The following is a 21,079-nucleotide window of genomic DNA, read 5'->3' as shown; positions in this document are numbered from 1 at the left end:
AGTAAGCGTAGGTTTACGACAACCTTGCTATTGTCATCAATGCTTCGCCTTTCGGGTGAAACAGCAACCTTTTACGCGCAGTCGTACAAGCCTGGTCTGTGCAATTGGTGAGATTATGTGTGTCGCTGCGAGGGAAGCGAACACCAGCGGAGCAATGGGTGGTGAAGAACGTCGGACGCCGGGGAAAGTGCGAGGGAGTGCGCCGAGCGCGCGGCAAAAAACGCCACCTAGAGAAAAGCCTAGCTGGCGTTGAGCGAAGCGGGGAAGGAAAAAGGAGGCGAAACATCGCGGAGGAGGGTAGGTGGAGGCGCGCTGGGATGACTTCACCTGGCAGTTGCTAGGGGTTCTGCCTGAAATATGGCCGTGCCGCGTTCGTCTCCTGAGCGAGAGGCGAAACGCCGAGCGAAAAAGGACGGAGCAGCGACGCAAGCGGCGGCAAGCCGCGCCCGAGTCGATCAACCATGAAGTTGTCGCCAAGCGCCGGGAACGAGGCTTCAACAAGTCGGGCAAAGCGCGATGCCTGGGCGTGCCCAGAAGACCCCAGAAGAGGGAGGCGAAAAAGAAAATTAATAGAGTGAATAGTACATCAGCAAATTGCTTGAGATAAGAAAGACTGCATTTCCTTACAGTGCCTTACCATCTTTCCTAATGGCACTTCAAACTTTATAAATATTCAAAAACGGTCTTAATACATGCAAAATAAGAAAATAGGCTTTGAAAAAGAAAAAAAACGCGACACTTCACGCGATCAAATCACTTAAAACATTTTACGCGCAATGCACAAAAAGTCAATAGCACCCATACGCTTGCGCATAACCAGCGTTCCCGAAGTGACACGCTAATAGTTTTTTTTTTAATCACAGGCCTCAGCTGGCTTCTGCTATTCGCCAAAGAGCTGTTAAGCAAAATTGTAGTATAAGCGAAGTCTTTAAAAATGCGCTGTTACTCTTCTATGTCTTCTATGCGCTGTTATTCCATGCATACTGCAGGGATATTCGTGAAAGGGAGACATTGGACCACATAATCCCCAACACTACAAGTCAATTTTTTCTTTATTCCACTGCAGCATAAAGGCATGTCCAAGAGATCTATACCTACCCCAATTATGCACTAGATGATACCAAAATATGCCTTAAAAGTTTTCATTTCATCCCACGACTTCGTTCTCCGGCCTCCTGAACTGCACTTTTGTTCCCTTGGAATCCATTCTGTTAACAGACCACCGCTTCTCTGTCCTACGCAGTAAATCGCTTGCCCAGCTCCAATTCTTCCTCTTAGTGTCAACACGACTGTCGGCTACCACCCGCTTGCCCTGTAATTCACATCTTAACGAAACGTTCAGAGCTTTAGTTCCATTGTTTACATGCGTGATTATCAACTTCTCAAGCTTCTTCGTTAACATACAAATTTCTGCCTTATAGCTCAGCAGAAATTTTGTTAGCATTATTAGCAGAATGCAATCACTGTGCACGTTTCTTTTCAGCATAGCGGCAAGCTGCCGATTATGATTAGGCAGTGCCTGTTGTACGTGCTCCGATTTATTTGCGATAGCAATTACATGGACACTGCAATGCGCCTTTACGCCGTCGGCGTGAGGATTCGCATAGAATCCAAGGGCGATAACACTAGCCGCGTGCTCTACGCTATATTTGCGAGTAAAAGTGCGCGAGGGGAGCCAACGATAGCTGCTGAATCTCGCCCGCGCAGAAGGGATGAATGATAATAGGAAGCGCGCCGTCTTCTATCGCGCGCGAGGTACCTCACGTTGCGAGCCGCAGGGGGCAGGCGAGGGAGAGCGGCGTTCTCTCCCGCTCCAACTGCGCATGTGGCGTCTACGCGCTCGTGCGGCTGCACCTTAAGAGCTGTCTGCGTTGGGGCAGAACCTACGCACGTCGGCGGCTCGTAGCTTTGTGCGTTCCCTGCGTCCTCGGGGCTCGCTTTGCGTTGCAGCGATAGACGCTACGAATGCCACTTCGCTCGCTGCTGCTGCTGCGGCGTTTCCTCTCGCCAACGTTCTCGCAGACAGTGTCAGCAGTCATCGAGTGCAATGTGGTCATGTTTGATGTGCGTGCCGGCGCAATGCTTAATTTAGCTAGTAAACGAATGCTGACAAGTTGATACGGCCGATAAAACTACAATCCTTAGTTCGTATGGCTGTCTGCTAATTCGCTATCGCAATCTATGATTCAGTTTCCGGGCGAAACGGCGTCTATTTTATTTTTCCTGATCTTTTCTTATGATCAAGCTTCCATGTGAACAAGTGGCCTAGATAAACGTATTCTTAGCATATTATAGAGGCTGACTGCACAGAATAAATTTTGCTCATGCCAGACCATTGATCATCACCTTTGTTTTCTGCGTATTATTCATCAACGCTTCTGTAACTTCTGCTGAGATCTCCAGTCATTTGTTGGAATTCATCTCCGGCATCGCGAAACACTGGAATGTCATGTGCAAACACAAGGCCACCGAGATATTCGCCGTTGATCCTCACTCCTAACCCTTTCGAAATTATTGACCTATATAGTTCTAATGATGAAGCGACTATCATTGCACACGTTGCGTCTCCTTGCGTGACCCCTTCCTTTAATGGCATTTTCACCTCTTGTAGTGAATTGAAGTAGCTGTGGAGTCCCTATAGATATTCACCAAGATATTCACCTATGCGTCCGGTACTCCTTGATTACACAGTGAATTCATGACCGCTGCTATCTACTAAATCAAATGACTGTGCATAGTGTAGGACCCATACAGAGAGGTGGGCTGTATTTCTTCAATTTCTCCATTACCTCACTGATAATCTGGATAACTATTGGGCGAAACGGCGTCCTGAAGCCAGCCTTTTCTTTTGGTTGACTGAAGTAATGTGCTGCCCTGCTTCTACAGCATAACTTCGTGCATATTTCGTACAATGGTCAAAGAAAGCTGCAAGGGGCCCACGATTCTACTGTTCTTTACATTCTTCATTTTTACGGATTAGTAAGCTGGTGGCATTCTTCCAACTCTCAGACACACTTCAAATTGTGAGACAGTACAGGTGAAGGCTAGCAACGTTTTTAAGTATCGCATCTCTTCTTTCTGATTATTTGAACTCTTATTCCATCTTCCTCTGTCACGTTTCTCCGGGACATGTCTTGCGATGTCCTTCGAACCTCACCCCTTTCTACAGACTGAGTTTCTGCATGCTATTCATAACCTCACCCAATCAAGGTACTGACTTCCGGGTACTCCGGAGGTCAGTACCGAAGTCGTCTGGTGCCTTTGCCATATAACCGAAATTGCTAATGACATTACGCTGATGTTCTTTACCTGCCAACATATTGCTTTTTCCTTCTTGAGGAGTGTGGTGTACTTGCCTCCAATGAGATTTGCGTACGCTTGGTCCAGACGCAAGTCGCCACTTATGCAGTTGATAAAAGCGAGCCTCTCGAGGCGGCCACGTGGCGGGAGTGGCATCACCTCCTCGCCATGGCGCGTAAAGGACGGCGGGTGCAGTGTCAGAGCGGCGGCCAAAGCTTCGATGTCCTCAGCGCGGACCCAGCATGTGTCCACCGTAAGCGACTTCAAAGTTTGACTCTGGACCACCGCTGACAGCAGAGCAGAAGCACTGCAAGCCGAGGAGCCAGTCACCTATAAAGGGGCACGAAAGGGCATGCGATGAGCTCTTCTGGGAACAGGTAGAGAGGACACAACTACCGTAAAAATTATTGTGGAAGGTTATGCACTCGAAGCACATGCATCCATAAAAAAAATTGCATCAATCAAAAAGTCGATGCCTTCACCAAATCATTGATGCATCCATTGATCAATCCTCAAAGCATACTATCACACATCAAACGATCGTTCTATATATCCTTGATCAATGGATCCATCGACGCATCCGTCAATTCATGCATCGATCCAAAAAGCAGAGCGCCACTTCAATAAATTGGCAGCAGTAGGTGACGCTGCGATAGTCATCAGAAGTTTAGAAATATGTTATAGTTGATTCTAATTCGGCTACAAAACTGCACACAAAATACGAAACAGGGTGGAAGACCCAGGTAATAAATAGGAAGAGGGGCAGATCCAAGAAACACGGTTACAGCGGTCAGGAGAACAGTCGGAATGCGCAACGTTCTTATGGAGCGAATCGTGGAATCAAACGGATATACAAGAAATCATCTACATCACTGTCCTGGAGGTCAATCTGCGGAGACCCACTGGTTCGAAAAAAAAATCTGGATTCCGCACACATGGGGTAATCGGTGATAAGAGAGGATTTTTTTCTTGTTCACTGAATTGTTTTGTGGGCTGTCTGTTGATGGCTCGTACCAGTTAACGCTGTCGCCAGCTGTTACGGCGACGATGTTTTGCGAACTTCCACAGCGTCTGCTTGCAGTTCAAACCAGGTTGACCAACAGAGAGGGCTCGGAAGGGAAGACGAGTTGTTGTAAAAGCAAACAACACAAGTTATTTACATCATTACGGATGAGTGGTGCGCTGCACACGAAAAATGCAGTAATGTGTAGCGAACGTGCACCTGCACGTAAGGATATAGAAGATGTCTCTCCACGCTGTAGCTCGCTGACGTTATGCCCTCCACAATTTGAACAACTTCATTCTCTCTTGCTCCCTGGTAGAGGACACTAAGGACACGTCGGCTGAACCCACACAGAGGAACTCGGAGAGAAACCACTGCTTCGCGTGGAGGGGGTGAAAATAAGGCAGAGGAGAGTAGGATATGCAACTTCCGCGCATAATCACGTCGCACACACCCGGTGAACAAGTCCATGTTGACAAGCGCGACGTTAAGGCACGTTGCGTCTGAGGCTTTTGGAATCCACACAAAGCGAACCTTAACAGTGTTATGAGGAATTGGCCAAGATAGAGATGTAATTAGGAGAAAGCATTTAGCAGTCACTGTGAATAGAACTGGCAGAACTTTCTAAGTTAATCAACAAGCGTAAGACAGCGGACATCAGGAACTATAATATGGATAGAATTGAACAGGCTCTCAGGAACGGAGCAAGCCTAAAAACAGTGAAGAAGAAACTAGGAATAGGCAAGAATCAGATGTGTGCGTTAAGAGACAAAGCCGGCAATATCGTTACTAATATGGACGAGATAGTTCAAGTGGCTGAGGAGTTCTATAGAGATTTATACAGTACCAGTGGCACCCACGACGATAGTGGAAGAGAGAATAGCCTAGAGGAATTCGAAATCCCACAGGTAACGCCAGAAGAAGTAAAGAAAGCCTTAGGAGCTATGCAAAGGGGGAAGGCAGCTGGGGAGGATCAGGTAACAGCAGATTTGTTGAAGGATGGTGGTCAGATTGTTCTAGAGAAACTGGCCACCCTGTATACGCAATGCCTCATAACCTCGAGCGTACCGGAATCTTGGAAGAACGCTAACATAATCCTAATCCATAAGAAAGGGGACGCCAAAGACTTGAAAAATTATAGACCGATCAGCTTACTGTCCGTTCCCTACAAAGTATTTACTAAGGTAATCGCAAATAGAATCAGGAACACCTTAGACTTCTGTCAACCAAAGGACCAGGCAGGATTCCGTAAAGGCTACTCAACAATAGACCATATTCACACTATCAATCAAGTGATAGAGAAATGTGCAGAATATAACCAACCCTTATATATAGCTTTCATTGATTACGAGAAAGCGTTTGATTCAGTCGAAACCTCAGCAGTCATGGAGGCATTACGGAATCAGGGTGTAGATGAGCCATATGTAAAAATACTGGAAGATATCTATAGCGGCTCCACAGCCACCGTAGTCCTCCACAAAGAAAGCAACAAAATCCCTATAAAGAAAGGAGTCAGACAGGGAGATACGATATCTCCAATGCTATTCACAGCATGTTTACAGGAGGTATTCAGAGGCCTGGAGTGGGAAGAATTGGGGATAAAAGTTGATGGAGAATACCTTAGCAACTTGCGATTCGCTGATGATATTGCCTTGCTTAGTAACTCAGGAGACCAATTGCAATGCATGCTCACTGACCTGGAGAGGCAAAGCAGAAGGGTGGGTCTGAAAATTAATCTGCAGAAAACTAAAGTACTGTTTAACAGTCTCGGAAGAGAACAGCAGTTTACGATAGGCAGCGAAACACTGGAAGTGGTAAGGGAATACATCTACTTAGGGCAGGTAGTGACCACGGATCCGGATCATGAGACTGAAATAACCAGAAGAATAAGAATGGGTTGGGGTGCGTTTGGCAGGCATTCTCAAATCATGAACAGTAGGTTGCCACTATCCCTCAAAAGGAAAGTATCCAACAGCTGTGTGTTACCAGTACTCACATATGGGGCAGAAACCTGGAGGCTTACGAAAAGGGTTCTGCTGAAATTGAGAACGACGCAACGAGCTATGGAAAGAAGAATGATGGGTGTAACGTTAAGGGATAAGAAAAGAGCAGATTGGGTGAGGCAACAAACGCGGGTAAACGACATCTTAGTTGAAATTAAGAAAAAGAAATGGGCATGGGCCGGACATGTAATGAGGAGGGAAGATAACCGATGGTCACTAAGAGCTACGGACTGGATTCCAAGAGAAGGGAAGCGTAGCAGGGGGCGGCAGAAAGTTAGGTGGGCAGATGACATTAAGACGTTTGCAGGGACAACATGGCCACAATTAGTACATGACCGGGGTAGTTGGAGAAGTATGGGAGAGGCCTTTGCCCTGCAGTGGGCGTAACTAGGCTGATGATGATGTAAACGAACTATACCTTCATATGAAGAGTTCATGAAGTAGGAAATAATGTACTGGAAGGTTAAAAACCCACTGAAACAATCATAAATTTTAGTAGTTGAGCAATCATCCTTAATGAGGCTGTTCTTGAAAGGGATGCCAGACTAATAATTACTGGCATTGTGCCAATTTACACGACCTATATTAAATGCTTTGTTTTTTCTGTTGCACGTGCATTCCCACCACAAAAGAAACGAATTGTTAGAACTCTTCGACGATTGTCATTAAAGCACGCTAGTAGCCTAAATGCAGCATGTATGTGGCGTGTACTGCTGCGGGCATATTTTCGTTCTTCCCACTGAATACGTCGCCCCATGTAGTGACGCCGAAGTTAACTCTGGGCGTGGCCTTGAAGATGCGTGCCGCACAGGTGCCTGTGAACCAATACTCCCACAGGGCATCTGCGGCTTCCCCCTGTAAGCATACGTCACGTCACATAGTGGCACCGTAGCCAACTCTGGGCGTGGCCTTGAAGATGCGTGCCGCACAGGTGCCTGTGAACCAATACTCCCACAGGGCATCTGCGGCTTCCCCCTGTAAGCATATGTCGCGCTATATAGTGGCGCCGTAGCTAACTCTGGGCGTGGCCTTGAAGATGCGTGCCGCACAGGTGCCTGGGAACCCAAACCTCCACAGGGCATCTGCGGCTTCCCCCTGTGAGCATACGTCGCGCTATATAGTGGCGCCGTAGCTAACTATGGGCGTGGCCTTGAAGATGCGTGCCGCACAGGTGCCTGCGAACCCAAACCTCCACAGGGCATCTGCGGCTTCCCCCTGTGAGCATACGTCGCGCTATATAGTGGCGTCGTAGCTAACTATGGGCGTGGCCTTGAAGATGCGTGCCGCACAGGTGCCTGCGAACCCAAACCTCCACAGGGCATCTGCGGCTTCCCCCTGTGAGCATACGTCGCACTATATAGTGGCGCCGTAGCTAACTATGGGCGTGGCCTTGAAGATGCGTGCCGCACAGGTGCCTGGGAACCCAAACCTCCACAGGGCATCTGCGGCTTCCCCCTGTGAGCATACGTCGCGCTATATAGTGGCGCCGTAGCTAACTATGGGCGTGGCCTTGAAGATTCGTGCCGCACAGGTGCCTGCGAACCAATACCTCCAGTGTCATCTGCGGCTTCCCCCTGTAAGCATACGTGGCGTCGCGCACTTTAGTCGGCCTGCAGTGTTTGAGGTCCTATGTGTTGCGGGTTCGATTCTGCCCAGAAGCAGCGAAATGTTAAAGCATATTTCTTTCACTGAAAGGCGATGGCAGCGACGTTAGGCGCAAGCTTTTAGAGTGCACTGCACTTGGATGCGACCCACATGTTTAGAATGCATTATGTTCGGGATCGGCCCACGCGATTAGATTGCACTGCGTACCGGATTGGCTCATTTTTGTGAAGACAATCAGCCTGTCAGAGCTAGCCTTAGCATTCTAATATTGTTAGTCGCCTCAATTAAAAATGAGTGCCTCATCTCCTTCGAATGGCCACAGCGGGGAGGGAGCCATGACGAACCTTGTTCTGATAACAGTGTTGCAGCGGAACGTCGCGTACTACTGTGCACCCAGGGTGCGCATTCTTTTTGTGACAGATCGCGTAATCTCTTGCCTATGTAAGCGCACCGTCAAAACAAACGATCATTCCGTTCGCTTCTAGAAATACTGCCTTCCCACGTTATGGACAGGCAACGAGACTCGGGCAACCTCCTTGTACTAGCGTAGTACGGAAGCAACATCCCAGACGACGGGCGGCCGACAGCCACGGAACGGAAAGTGGCGGTAATCATGGAACGGAACGGATGAAATCGACAGCACCACCGTTGACAATGAGTCAACGCTGTTAGCGGGAGAGCGAGCCGATAAGTATGCTATAGCTTCGCTCGAAAATTGAGCGACTACGGAAGATAGAGGAGCGCGCCGAGAAGGACGATAATTTGGAATTCTATTTAAAATGCGGTGAGCATTTCGCCACTGCAAACGATATAAATTTTCGTGCTTCAATAAGAAGAATAATGGTAGCTACACTACAGTAATGGCTGTAGCAGTAAGGCCAGTGATTGTAAAAGCAGCGGCAGTAACAGTGAAAGAAGATATAGGGTTTTACGTGCCAAAACGACGATCTGATTCTGAGGCACGCCGTAGTGGGGAATCCGGAAAGTTGGACCACCTGGGGTTCATTACCGTGCACCTAAATATATAGCTACGCGGGAGTTTTCTCATTTCGCCCCGATTGAAATGCGGCCGCCGTGGGTGCGATTCGATCCCTTGACGTGCGCTTCAAATCAAATAGGAAAAGAAGCTGGCAGTATTCTCGAGCGTTCTAGCACAAAGAACGTGCGAGGTGCTCCAAAATTAAACAAAAATTCTCAAGGGGGGTTTTCTAAGCAACCTGGAGTAGTAAACAACTACAAAGCAAAAACGTTCAAAATCAGAACTGTACGCCAGTATTTGGCAAGACCAGAAATGTTTCCTACGCGCTGCGAGATAAGGTAGAAAAACTAGCTGGAAAATCTGGGAAAATGCGGAGTTATACGCCCCGTTAATCAAAGTGATTGGGCAAGTCCAGTAGTTGCGACTCGGAAGAAAGTTGGCACGCTTAGTTCGTGTGGAGGCTACAAAGTGACATTTCATCTCTTGCTAAAAGACCGATCCATTCCCACTGCCTCGACATGAAGACTTGTGCTCCGCAATAGTGGATAGCAAAGAGTTTTGCGCGTTGGAACTTTCAATCGCTTATCAGCAGATCCCTCTATCGAATCACAACGCCTGCTGACTATCCATATGCGCATGGGGCTTTTCGAATTTCGCCGCTTACCGGTAGATTTCCTGTTTTTTTTTTTTTCAGAGCACCGTGACTTATATTGGTCGCACTGCGTGTGCTGACCGTATCTATTCCAAGGAATAAAAGATAAAGTCGGTCACAGAAGTGTTTGGGCCCACATGCCAAACCGAGCTAAATGCTTATCTAGGTATACTAATATGTTGCGCAAAGTTCTTAAGCAACTTTACCTGCGTCGCAGAACCATTGCATCGTGTGCTGGCAAGTTCAGTCTCGGTAAGCTCTATTATATCATCATCGGAAAGGACGCCACCAATGGTGTTCACAGTACGATGCAACGTGACACTCACTGGTACATCTCCGAAAGACAAGATTAGGTAGCTTTCGTGTTGCTCGTTATCATAGAGTTCCAGAGAGAGATCACCGCTTGCGAACTTAGAAGCTTTATAACCTTGCCCGAAAGCTTCAGTCAGTGGTTTCCCAAACGGGAAAGGAGATCATTTTTGCTGACGATGATCCTTCCGAATGCACAACATAATATCTTAGATAATTGTCAACGTGGCGGCCAAAAAAAATTGGACTTCTTCGGTGCACCCTCATTTTTGAGGGTTGTTGAGGAGTGAAGAGAACTTCCCATAGGTGTAGATAAAATTTCGGCAGCCGCGCCAGCCCAGCATCATCGAGCCCAACGAGGGACAGTGCACAACACGAGAAGGACAGGTCTCGCAAGGGCCAGCTGTATGCCACTGCTACACCTACATATGAATAACCAAAGGTGTCTGTATCGTACAATGTTAGCGCTTGCAGCTGGGAAAATGGGAAGTAAAAAAGAATAAGTGGAGGACAGGAAAGTTTGAAAGTGAGAGAGAGAGACGAAGATAGGAGAGGAGTGCAGGAAAAGGCAACTGTACGTTTCCCTCGGGTGGTTCAATATCGGGGCTGCCATCTGCGAGAAGTCCATGCCAGAAGGGTGTGTTACTTCCACCAAGGGGTAGGAAAACTCCGAACACTCAGCATCAGTTCAACTCACAGGATTCCCTTTTCTCCGGACACGGCTAAGCCGAGCAAGGTTAGACGCGGGAGGGTCCAACCCTCGTGTTCCCGGGTACATGGCGTTGCAACGCACAAAACGTCAGCTTAGGCAGACGCCTAAGCGGAGGCAACCTTATGCAGACGATACTAACGTTTTCTCTAAGTCGTAACAGGTGTAACTTCCGAAGAGTTGCTATTGTGTACAAGACCAAGCTCGCTCCATTTATGGCTTGAAATTCGAACTGAATGTTACGAAGATAAGTACAATATTATCACGGCAAAATATATGCCGGACTCAGATGCTATCGGTATAAAACAAACCAATTACGCTTGAACTTACAAAACATTTGTGGTGTCATATTTGGTGTCCGCCAACACTAGTGTGGACAAGTGGTTTCTAATAGGCATACAAATCTAAATCACTACGCATAAAACAAGTAGAAACGTCTGTTGAATCTGTGGCTTAGAAAACTACAACACCGTAGAATGACAACTTCAGTGAATTCTTATCGTGTGGCAATGCTCACAAGGTAGTTTCGTGCTTTCTGCACATAGAAAAAGCGAGCAGATCCGGTAACCTTTTTTTCCCAAGATATGAATGAACATTAGCATATTTTAAAAAATGGTGGTACTTTGTCATGAATGTTTCAATGTAATGTCAACGTGATAAATACCAAGAAAATACAAGTAATATGAATGGCTCTTCCTAAAACTATCGCTTCTTAATCTTAACCCTCATGTGCTCCAATGGATACGCAACTTTCCGACTAACCGTCAGCAGATCGTTTACGCTAGCCAATGCTCGTCCAATTTATCACTAGTCATTTCGGCGTGCCGCAACTGTGCTGGGGCCACCACTCGTTTTAATATAAATTAAATACTTACCGAAAGGTTATTCGAAAGTTCGTTTATTTACTGATGATTGCGTTATCTACCGTCCTATTGCGTACTAACAACTCAAATTCTCGTCCTAATGTCTGCCTCTAGACAAAAAAAATTTGATACTTTCCACCATCGCCAAACATCTATTTTAGCTAATTACGTTATCGCCGGTTCTGAAATATGTGCTAAATATGTGCTGTGACTTCTTATAAGTACTTATGTATTAACTTGTCCAGTAACCTCAGTTGGTCCTCACACATTTGCAGCATTAGAAATGATGGCAATTGTATGGTATGCTACCTGCGCCGCAATCTACGCCTTGTTCCCCCTTCAGTAGAACTACTTGCATATTTAACACTTGGATCCAAACTCGAATGAGCATGCTCATTCTGGGACCCATACCAATCTAACCTGAGCTTCAGCACTGGAATTCATAGAGAATCGTGCCGCAAGGGTCATTTACACTGACTACTCTTACCACACTAGGGTTACTAAACGTAAGTCATCTCTGAAATTTCTAATCCTAGAGCACCGCCACAAAACAGCAAGACTGTCTCGTTTACAGCTTTTATCACTCGCTGCATTCCCAGAATGACATCGCGCCTGCGCATTGCACTTCATCCCGTCAGCCATTCAAAGGTCCCTCATTCCCTTCAATCGGGCACCACCTGTCATCTTAACTCTGTTCGTTCAGACAGCGGAAGACTAGAACCATCCACCTGTTGAAGCAGAGCATCTTAGAGTCAAATTGCCGTTCTGAACGAGAAAGAAAATACAGAGAGTCGTAGCTAATCCATAAGTTCAAGACATTGCACCCAATAGGCATAAATGTTTCGAAGAGAGCTTTAGAATCTAATCGCTACGTTAAATTTCAAGCTATAGACAACAACACTTAGTTTGGTTTCTTAGCGTTTCCTTTTCTTTCTCTTTTTTTCGTTCTTTCTGTTTTCCCCCTTTATACCATTTCAGTATTTTCTTTTTCTTGCTTTTTTTACGAGCACCAGTTTCTGCCGTACCTTGTATTATCTCTTTCACATACACAATAGCCTACAACCACTAGTGAAACAGGTAATACAGGGCTACTGTGCACGCCGTTGACAGGCCGACTAACACGCGGGCGTTGACACGTGATTGACAGACGGTCGGGTCCCTGGGCTTGTGCACAGCACTTCTTTATTCTCAATTCGACCCGCTAACACACCCTTCGCTCGTTGCCGCACCCACCCGCCTTACTCCCCCTCCCCTTTTGAAGAACCCCACCTATATATATTGTGGCGAGAAAAGCATATGTCGACTTGAAGACAACTCCATTTGTCGAAACGTTGGCGCCTGTTTTCACATTGTTTTCGTTTTGCTCATCCTCTTGAATTTCCAGCTCCCGCATTCCCCGTATTTATCCTGCACCACTCCAGTCATTCATCGTTCAATGCATTTATTGAAACTATGACCTAGATATACCAACCCCTCATGCAAAACCCTAAATGGGGTATTGAGGTATGAATACATAAAGAAAAATTCGCTCTGACCTGTACAGCAGACTTGTGAACCGTAATGCCTAGAAAAGAAGCTGTTTGAATATATTACTCCAAGAAGTAGAATAATCTCACAGGACGTATGTTACAGAAGGAATGTCACAGCAGCACTTCAGTTTCATTTTGCACACACTTTACTGGATATAAATTGAACTGCACGTTTTAAAAGCTTATTAAAGTTGTACTAGTACCAGCGCTATGCAGGTAAACATTCTCATGAACATCATTCTCTATTGTGCTTAGCCGTTCGTCGTTATGTGGATGGTTACTACTACCATTGTCTTCACCTGTGTCATGTCTCAGCTAACACTTTCGATGCTGGAAATGCAATCGATCTTTTATGAACGATGCTACGTGCCTAACAGGGTGCCACGTACTATGAAACAATCTCGGTTGTGTTTAATCCTGGAGCTCCTGGCCATTTTTCGATGGCGGAATAAAACTAAATTTGAACTGGGGGAGCAGTTCGGAAACGAGCGCTTGCCCAGCGTCAAGATTTGTAAAATAATCGTGCGGTGCGCCTTACTTGAAGTTTCTCAACGGCCACGTGGTTCCGGATGACTTGTGCCAGAGCCTCGCCCCGAAGGGCAATCAGGAAGGATTCTTGCACACAGAGGCACTTTACAGTCCGGTTGCGAGCCAAGGCATCCAGGAACACGCAAGCCTCTGTGTCATCTGCCTGCAAATTGAGTTCAGAGCTTTCTGGCCAAGTGATCGGCTAAGTTTCCCGCATACATGAAACGGGCATTGAAATTCGCGTCCCAATGAATAGTGTAATTGTTTCCGAGTGCATTAAAGTTCTAGAAATAGAGAAGCGCCGATCGGATTCAGGCCGTACTTAGGTACGGAAGACTGCCTAGTTATACTGGCAGATAAGTCCTGCACATTTCACATTACAGTCATTTGGTGCGCACTGTGGTGGCTACTGACACAGCCGAAGCGTACGATAATGTAAATCACGAGTCAAATTACAAGAACCACAGACTTGCTTGGCTTGCCGTCTCAGGTGAAGAAATTAGCACACTCCCTAACACGCCGGACCTTTTCTATCCAAGTAGACGGGCAGGAAATCGGTTGTTTTACATTAAGCCGTGGGGTACCACAAGGCTCCGTTCTGGCACCATTATTTATTATTGCCTTCATACCTCTGGGGTATCTCAAGGTCTCACTGCAACCTTGCAATACAATGTAAACAACTGCAGGAAGGTCTTGATCTGTTTCACGAGTATATTCAGTCCGCTGAACTGCAGATATCGATACAGAAATGTTGCTACGTACACGCCTTCCAAACATTACAGCTACATTACATTACAACCATAAATAACATATCTATTGGAAGTGCAGATCTCGACGCTGCCCATTCTGGAACTATGAAGCCGAGCTCTACAACTTATTCGAAGCATGCCCGACAGGAAGCGCTGCCGATGCACTTGTCTGAACGGAAATCGTTGATTAGATAGTAAAATTACTTAGAACACTGATGCCTATTTACTAGCTCTTGGATTAGGAGCGCCTTTGCGCCTCTGACTTACTGAAGTGTCCTGCAGTCCTATACGTATAGGGAACCTGCATAAGGCCGACGGCCCTCTGCCGCGAACTGTCGGCGCTGGTTTTCGTCCAGCAATGGGAGAAATGGACATTGAACGTCTATATAGTAACCTCTTAGTTGCCACACCGAGTTCTGACATTTTTGGGAGCGCTAACTACTACTCCAGGTACAAACCTGACCTCCAAGCTCAGCGAAGATCAAAGTGACTTAGTCTGCCACTACCGGTGGCTACTGCGCATGTCGCGTGGTCGCTAATATGTTGAAAGCGATCTGCGATGTGGACAAAGTGCGCGGTCACGTGGGCCTCATCTTCAAAGCGATCTACGGTGTGTACGAAGTGCGCCGAGTGCTGGTAGCTTTGCAAGCGCTGTGCTTTCGACGCTTAGTTCGTGTTGAAGCGAGACGCAGCATGAAGGTAAATTCGCTCGCTGCTTCTGCCGCACCGAGCAGAGTGTGTGCTGTCTTGGGGTGCAACTAGATGCGGTAGTTGCTGATCGCTCCGAGTAACGCCTGCGTGTTTTCTCAAAGTAAGCAAAACCATGCTATCACTTGACAAACTTGGTTTAACCGCGTTGAACCACGGCGATTCTAAGCTAGATTTTCCAATAGCCCTTGATTGAAATTCGACGTACCGGCGTAGAGTGGTGTGCTGCTATACAGTGCAAGCATTGTGTACGGTTCCTGTCGTAAGACGCAAAAGTACGCAAATATCAATATGGTTACCAACTTAGCCGTGTATGGCAGTACCGACCATTTGCCTGCATTTCACACTAATCTTTCACACAGTTTAGTGCAGCAGCTTTATTTCACGTGACCAAATATAGCGGAAGACATGTGTAGAGCGCAGAAATGGCTAGGTATATATTTTCACACTCATAAGCAACAGTGCTGATGGGATGTTTGAAGTGCGTCGAAGTACGTCCATGTAGGAGACCCCCTGCAGTTTCCTTGGGCGAAGAGTCACATGCCATGCAATGGTAACTGCGACAAGCTGACAGGGTATCATAGCCTAATTCTCAAGCGTTAGATGGGCTACACTACAACCGCGCTAGATGACCGCGCGAAATCGCTACACCAACCATCATATCCAAGTTTGAAGCGCATGCTTCTTAGTTAACCTCCTTTTTGAGTCATTTACTCTAAATGAATTCGAAATGGCGTAAGACACCAAAAGTGTTTGTGGGCGCTCCGGTCAACTTGTCGGCCCTCTAGTCACCGTCCTGCTCGTGGTACAAGCACGGGAGCATGCCCAGGTAACCGGCGTATATCATTACGAGGAATCTAGCTTGCGTTCACAGCGGCATGTTACTCGGCGAACTCTTTATGTGTAGGCCAGAATACCACAGAAGGCCTGATGATACCTGTAGAGCACCGCGTGGGCGAAGAATTTTCTACACGCGGCCGCCAGCATGTCGAACTTTCACGATAGAGGCAGAAATCCAGAGGTGGCGGGAAGCACACAGGGTTGTCGACTTTGAGCAAAATGTCTATAGCGTACGGCTACTGGGGAGGCGCAAGGCGAACTGGATTAGCTAGAATCAAACACGCCACCATACCCTGAGTACGCGGCCGCCTTTGAATCCTGTACGGAGCCAGAAACACGCCAAAGAAAGCTAATCTTGGGTGACAAGCCACTGACCCTACGCCAAACAGTAGAGTGCAACCGCTTTCCGCCGCTTTGGAGTGCTATTGTAGACACTGCTGAATTATACAATAATATTGTATAATTGGCTTTTCGTTCGCAAGCTTTATTTACCATTGGTCAGCCGACATCCTTAATACGTCTAGTATTTTTTATGTAGGCCTGGACCATTTCTTGGACCATTCCATTGCCTGGACCATTGTCTTAAGACTTCTACCTGAAGACTGCACATACGGGCCCTGGTCTCATGTCTTGACCTGTATGAAATGGTATATAGGTAAAAAATTACGGTCTTCACATGAATTACGCTCTGCTGCAAAATCAGTGCCCGGTCAGCTCTTGCTTATTGTTCACCATGAAGGTTCACAGCAAAGCATCAAAACAGCAAGACGTGCGTTAGGTGCCGCAGAGTTCGGCTGCAGAGACCGGGAAGTTTACTCAAAGGCCTGTTTATCGTGTGCGCTGTCAACTTGGTGCAGAATAGGAACAAGAGTTGTATGCCCCCTCCTCCCCGCCCCCCGAAACTCCAACTACATTTATTGTTTTTTTAAATTAAATTATGGGGTTTTACGTGCCAGAACCACTTTCTGATTATGAGGCACGCCGTAGTAGAGGACTCCGCAAATTTTGACCACCTGGGGTTCTTTAACGTACACCGAAATCTAAGTACACGGGTGTTCTCGCATTTCGCCCCCATCGAAATGCGGCCGCCGTGGTCGGAATTCGATCCCGCGACCTCGTGCTCAGCAGTCTAACACCACAGCCACTGAGCAACCATGGCGAGTTTTATTGTTTTTCAACCTTACACGGGGGCTCGCTTCATGTTGTCCATGTGCTACCCTCGGTGACGAGCTTTCGCAGAACGCTATAGCCTTCAAGTGGTTGGTAAACACGCTATAGCAGTCCATGAAATACTCACCTTGATATTATACAACTGGAGCGTACCGAGCGCAGTGGATCGCTCCACGTAGGCACCAAGTATACGTGCGACGTCCACTTGGAAATGAATGCCGGAGAGGTGCAGGGTACTGAGGTTCGTCAGGGAAGCCACCGACTCCGCCCAAACAATCCTCTCGACAAACGTCATCTGTGGTGACAAGAGAGTAAGGAGAAGTGGAAGCCGGCGCAATGATCCCTTGCAGCTCTGGCAGAGTGGCTAAAAAAGCGGATTGAATGACGCAGTAACGCCATTCAGTACCATGCACTAGCACTCTCGCTTCACTCAATTTGTCTGCAACTCTGCAAACGCTGATCTATAAGAGGTGAAACACATTGGTGTGTTAATAGAATCCACAGTCAGCTTTAGGTGGCTGTATATAGCGAACACTAAGTAAAGCAACCGATTATTAACTGTACTTCAGCTATAACTTTGTTTTGCGTAGCAGACCACACACTGGAAAATTCTGTCTCGCATTGCTATTTAGAGTGAGTATGGAGATCGAGGCCGTTTGCCTGGATGTTCGAAATGTCGGGAGGCACAGCCCCGTCTAGGAAGACCAGTCCTGAACAGCTCTCACTAATCCAGAATGATTTCCAGGTTCGTTTTCATATTCAATAATTTAATTTATTGGCTTATTTATTTATTTACAATAGCTCATAGTCCCCAGTGAAGGTAAGGGGCGGGTTATTACCACAGAGTTATTCGTTATACAGTCAATTGAGCGTTGGTTTCAAGAACATGACTGGAGTGAAGCGCCACTGGGGGACGGCAATTCCAAACTGCTAATGCCGTCGTCATCACCGCCAATCCATGCACGTCATTTGATTTAGTTCATTCCATTTGTCATTTTCTTGAACTCTCATAGACGTCACTCTTTGTTTTATTATTCCCAAACCAACGCTATCCTCGCAATCAACTGGAAGCTCGACCCCGCCGTCTTTATCTGGCCGAGCCGCGATCTTGGTTGCTTCGCCGACGGGAATCCGCAAAGACCCACGCCACTCATCGCCTGCGAAATACGTCACATTTGCGATATTTAGAAGTTTAGAGTGCATTCACTGGCTAAAATTGGCCACTATTTATTACATTAAACCAAATTGCATCGTTAGCGCTTTGTATATGTTTAAAATGTTATGATTAAGTCTTGCGTTATAATGAATGGCCGGCTACTGTCAGTCAAAAAGCTCAAAAACTTCATAATGTTAATTGCAGCTGCTCATACCAAGTCTACTTCTGAGTAGCAAGTGTGGGAGCAGCTCCCTATCCGAGCCAGAGGCTGAGCACCTCAGCCAAACATGCCTCTGGCGACGGAACCGAATCCATGGGAAACTCAATTACGCGACTGCAACACCAGCCCGAAAAGAATAGAGACTTCTACTTTCGTCGCTCAAAAAACGGAGGTGGCGGACGTGACGTAATCGCAGCACCGCGAGATTTTGGGGCCGCTACAAGTTTGTCATCGGCGTGGCTGCGAGACCTTGCCGAGCACCGATCGCATGTTTGGAACCAGCCGAACACGCTTCGATCACTGTACTTCAACCAGCCTAACAGGCGCTCGTGTTAGAACACGACAAAGCTAGATTACGGCCAACCGACCACACAATTCCTTGTGCCATTACGACCTCAACCAATCTTTATGATTTAGCGGCAACAGAAAGTTTGAGGAAATCGCCAGATATAAGAATGTGCACCGTACTTATAGAATTTCGAACTTGCTCGCTTTAAGGGGAATCAGAAGTGGTTTTATGTAGGCATTAAATGAATGACAAAATTTGTGTATACAGAAGGAAGTCCCATAGTAAAAGACTGAATGGCGACCTCCTATAATCTATGTATATATGTCAGTGCAGAAAAAATAAAGCAGCAAACAGCAGCGACCACAAACAATAAAATAGTTCGCAGGCCAGCACCCTTAATGTAAGCAATAAGAAAAGCATTGGCCCTGTGTCGGCCCACACAATACTCCGGCTACATTTTCACATCGATCAGCGCTTGCTCCGTTTCTCTTTCGTGTATGAAAACATTGATCTTACGAAAGAATAAATCTAAAGCTACGTCACGAATACCGCTGCTGTGCACATTAAAGTAAAAGCTTTACAAACCTACTTGAGCCGGAGGAAGAAGAAGACGCCGGAGTGTGCGGACGTATTCAATTCGGCTCTTGTTTCTACAAATGTTTTCGCGGCGATTTTTCACGATTTCAAGGAAATACTTGTGCAAGACGGCTTTGTGAAGTTGCACGGACCCTGTGGACACTTTCCTGGACACTGAGTGTTTATCTCTACCGTCTACAGCGGTTTTGCCATCGTCACCCAACCGCCGCCTCGCTAGCCCTAACGAGGTGAGCTTCTAATCCGACGTGTCGAGCGCGGCGCCGCTTCTGGCGCGTTGCTCTCTCTTCCACGTCGTCGCCGCCGCTGCATGGGCTAGAATTCTTGTGCTCAGACAAGGAATACCAAGTGGCTGGGGAGGACATTGCCGTGGAGGAAATCACCCCGGATCAAGGCTGGCAGACTGCCACGTCTCGCCGCGCCGCAACCAAACGTGAGAGCGTTAACCCTACTCCGCCATATGGCGTGTTGAAACGTGGAGGAACTGCGACCCGCGGCCGCGAAAGCGTTAAAAACACCATCATCCGCGCGAGCAGAATGCCGCCATTGCCAAAAGATGACATCCGTATTATTATAAGGCCTCGTGGGGGACTTAACATAGCAAAGGTTGGCCCTGCGGTGGTTGCCGACGCCATTGCCGCCTCGGCTGGCCTCGGTCCGGCACAACAACACTCGGACACGCTTTGCCCCAACAACAACAAACAGAATATCTTAGTGGCAAGCACTCCGCTCAGAGAAAATGCTAACCGCTATGTGCGAGTAAAGCAAATTTGCATCCAAGGCGTCACCCACGAGGTCAGCGCCTACGAAGCGGCACCACAGTCCACTTGCAAGGGAGTCATCCGCGGGGTCCCTGTGGAAGACGGGCCGACGGACATTGACTCGAAAATCGTCAATGACAGAAATCCACTGGCATTGGCCGCCAAGCGCATAGGCACTACCACAGCAGTAATCGTGGCGTTCGACGGCCATCGAGTGCCCAATTTTGTGCGCTATGGCTCGGTTCTCATGCACTGCACGCTGTACCGCAGGTAGGTTGACATATGTTACGCCTGTGGTCGGCTCGGCCACCGTGCGGACGTGTGCCCAAACCCCGGGGACGTTATTTGCCGAGGCTGTGGTGCCCCAAACCCCACTCGGGAGCACCACTGTGCACCCAAATGTAAGCTATGCGGTGGCCCCCATCTCACCGCCGACAAAGCCTGCAAGGAACGCTACCACATGCCATACGTGGTCCGTCGACGGCGATGGGAGAGAGCACGCTCGACGAGGAACGGCGATGACTGCACTACAATGCCCAAGTCCGCCATCGCTACCACCGAAGACGACTACCAGCAACTCCCTGGAGGTGCCTGGGCCGCTGACAGCAACCGATCCCAGTCTAGATCCAGGGGCCGATCTCGGAGCCACTCCAGGCGGGCATCGACATCCCGGAGCCGACCACGGGCCCGCTCCCGTGGTGCGCCGCGCGGCGCATCTCGGGACCGCTCCATTTCTCGTTCCAAGTCCGGGCCCGGGTCCCGTTCCGGCTCCCGTTCTGGAGCCCACTCCGGGCCCTCTTGTCAACGACTGCCAAGCTCGCCGGCACCACCAACAAGCAACAAGAAACGAGGCACCCTCACCTGGACAGATGTCGTCCGGGGAAGAAGAAACGACACCACATCACAGGTAGGGTCGGGCTCACTCCCAGAGCACGTTACAGACACTAACACATCCGAGATAGCGTTACTCAAACGCGAAAACGCCGCTATGAAAGAGACAATTCTCAAACTTACGGCCGCGATTGCCGAACTACAGAACGACAGGAGCGCGCGCGCAGCCATTATGCCCGCCGCCGAAAACGCAGCCAAGGCACTAGCCCCGTCACCACCGC

At 47.8% G+C, this 21,079-nt stretch overlaps 1 protein-coding gene across 1 annotated transcript in view; it reads right to left on the bottom strand.

The window, feature by feature from the left end:
* Positions 1-21,079, bottom strand: part of LOC126528312 (uncharacterized) — a 64,201-nt gene that overhangs the window by 22,140 nt on the left and 20,982 nt on the right. Inside the window, exons 5-7 of the mRNA XM_050176192.3 lie at positions 17,075-17,242; positions 13,491-13,643; positions 3,357-3,630 (exon numbers count right to left, since the gene is read on the bottom strand). Coding sequence (XP_050032149.1) covers positions 3,357-3,630; positions 13,491-13,643; positions 17,075-17,242 — 595 coding nt within the window. The remainder of the gene's footprint in view (positions 1-3,356; positions 3,631-13,490; positions 13,644-17,074; positions 17,243-21,079) is intronic.

This window comes from Dermacentor andersoni, chromosome 9 (assembly GCF_023375885.2).
Source record: "Dermacentor andersoni chromosome 9, qqDerAnde1_hic_scaffold, whole genome shotgun sequence".
NCBI classification, from domain to species: Eukaryota; Metazoa; Arthropoda; class Arachnida; order Ixodida; family Ixodidae; genus Dermacentor; species Dermacentor andersoni.
The sequence above is the reverse complement of the archived record's forward strand: the minus strand, read 5'-3'. Positions and strand labels throughout refer to the sequence as shown.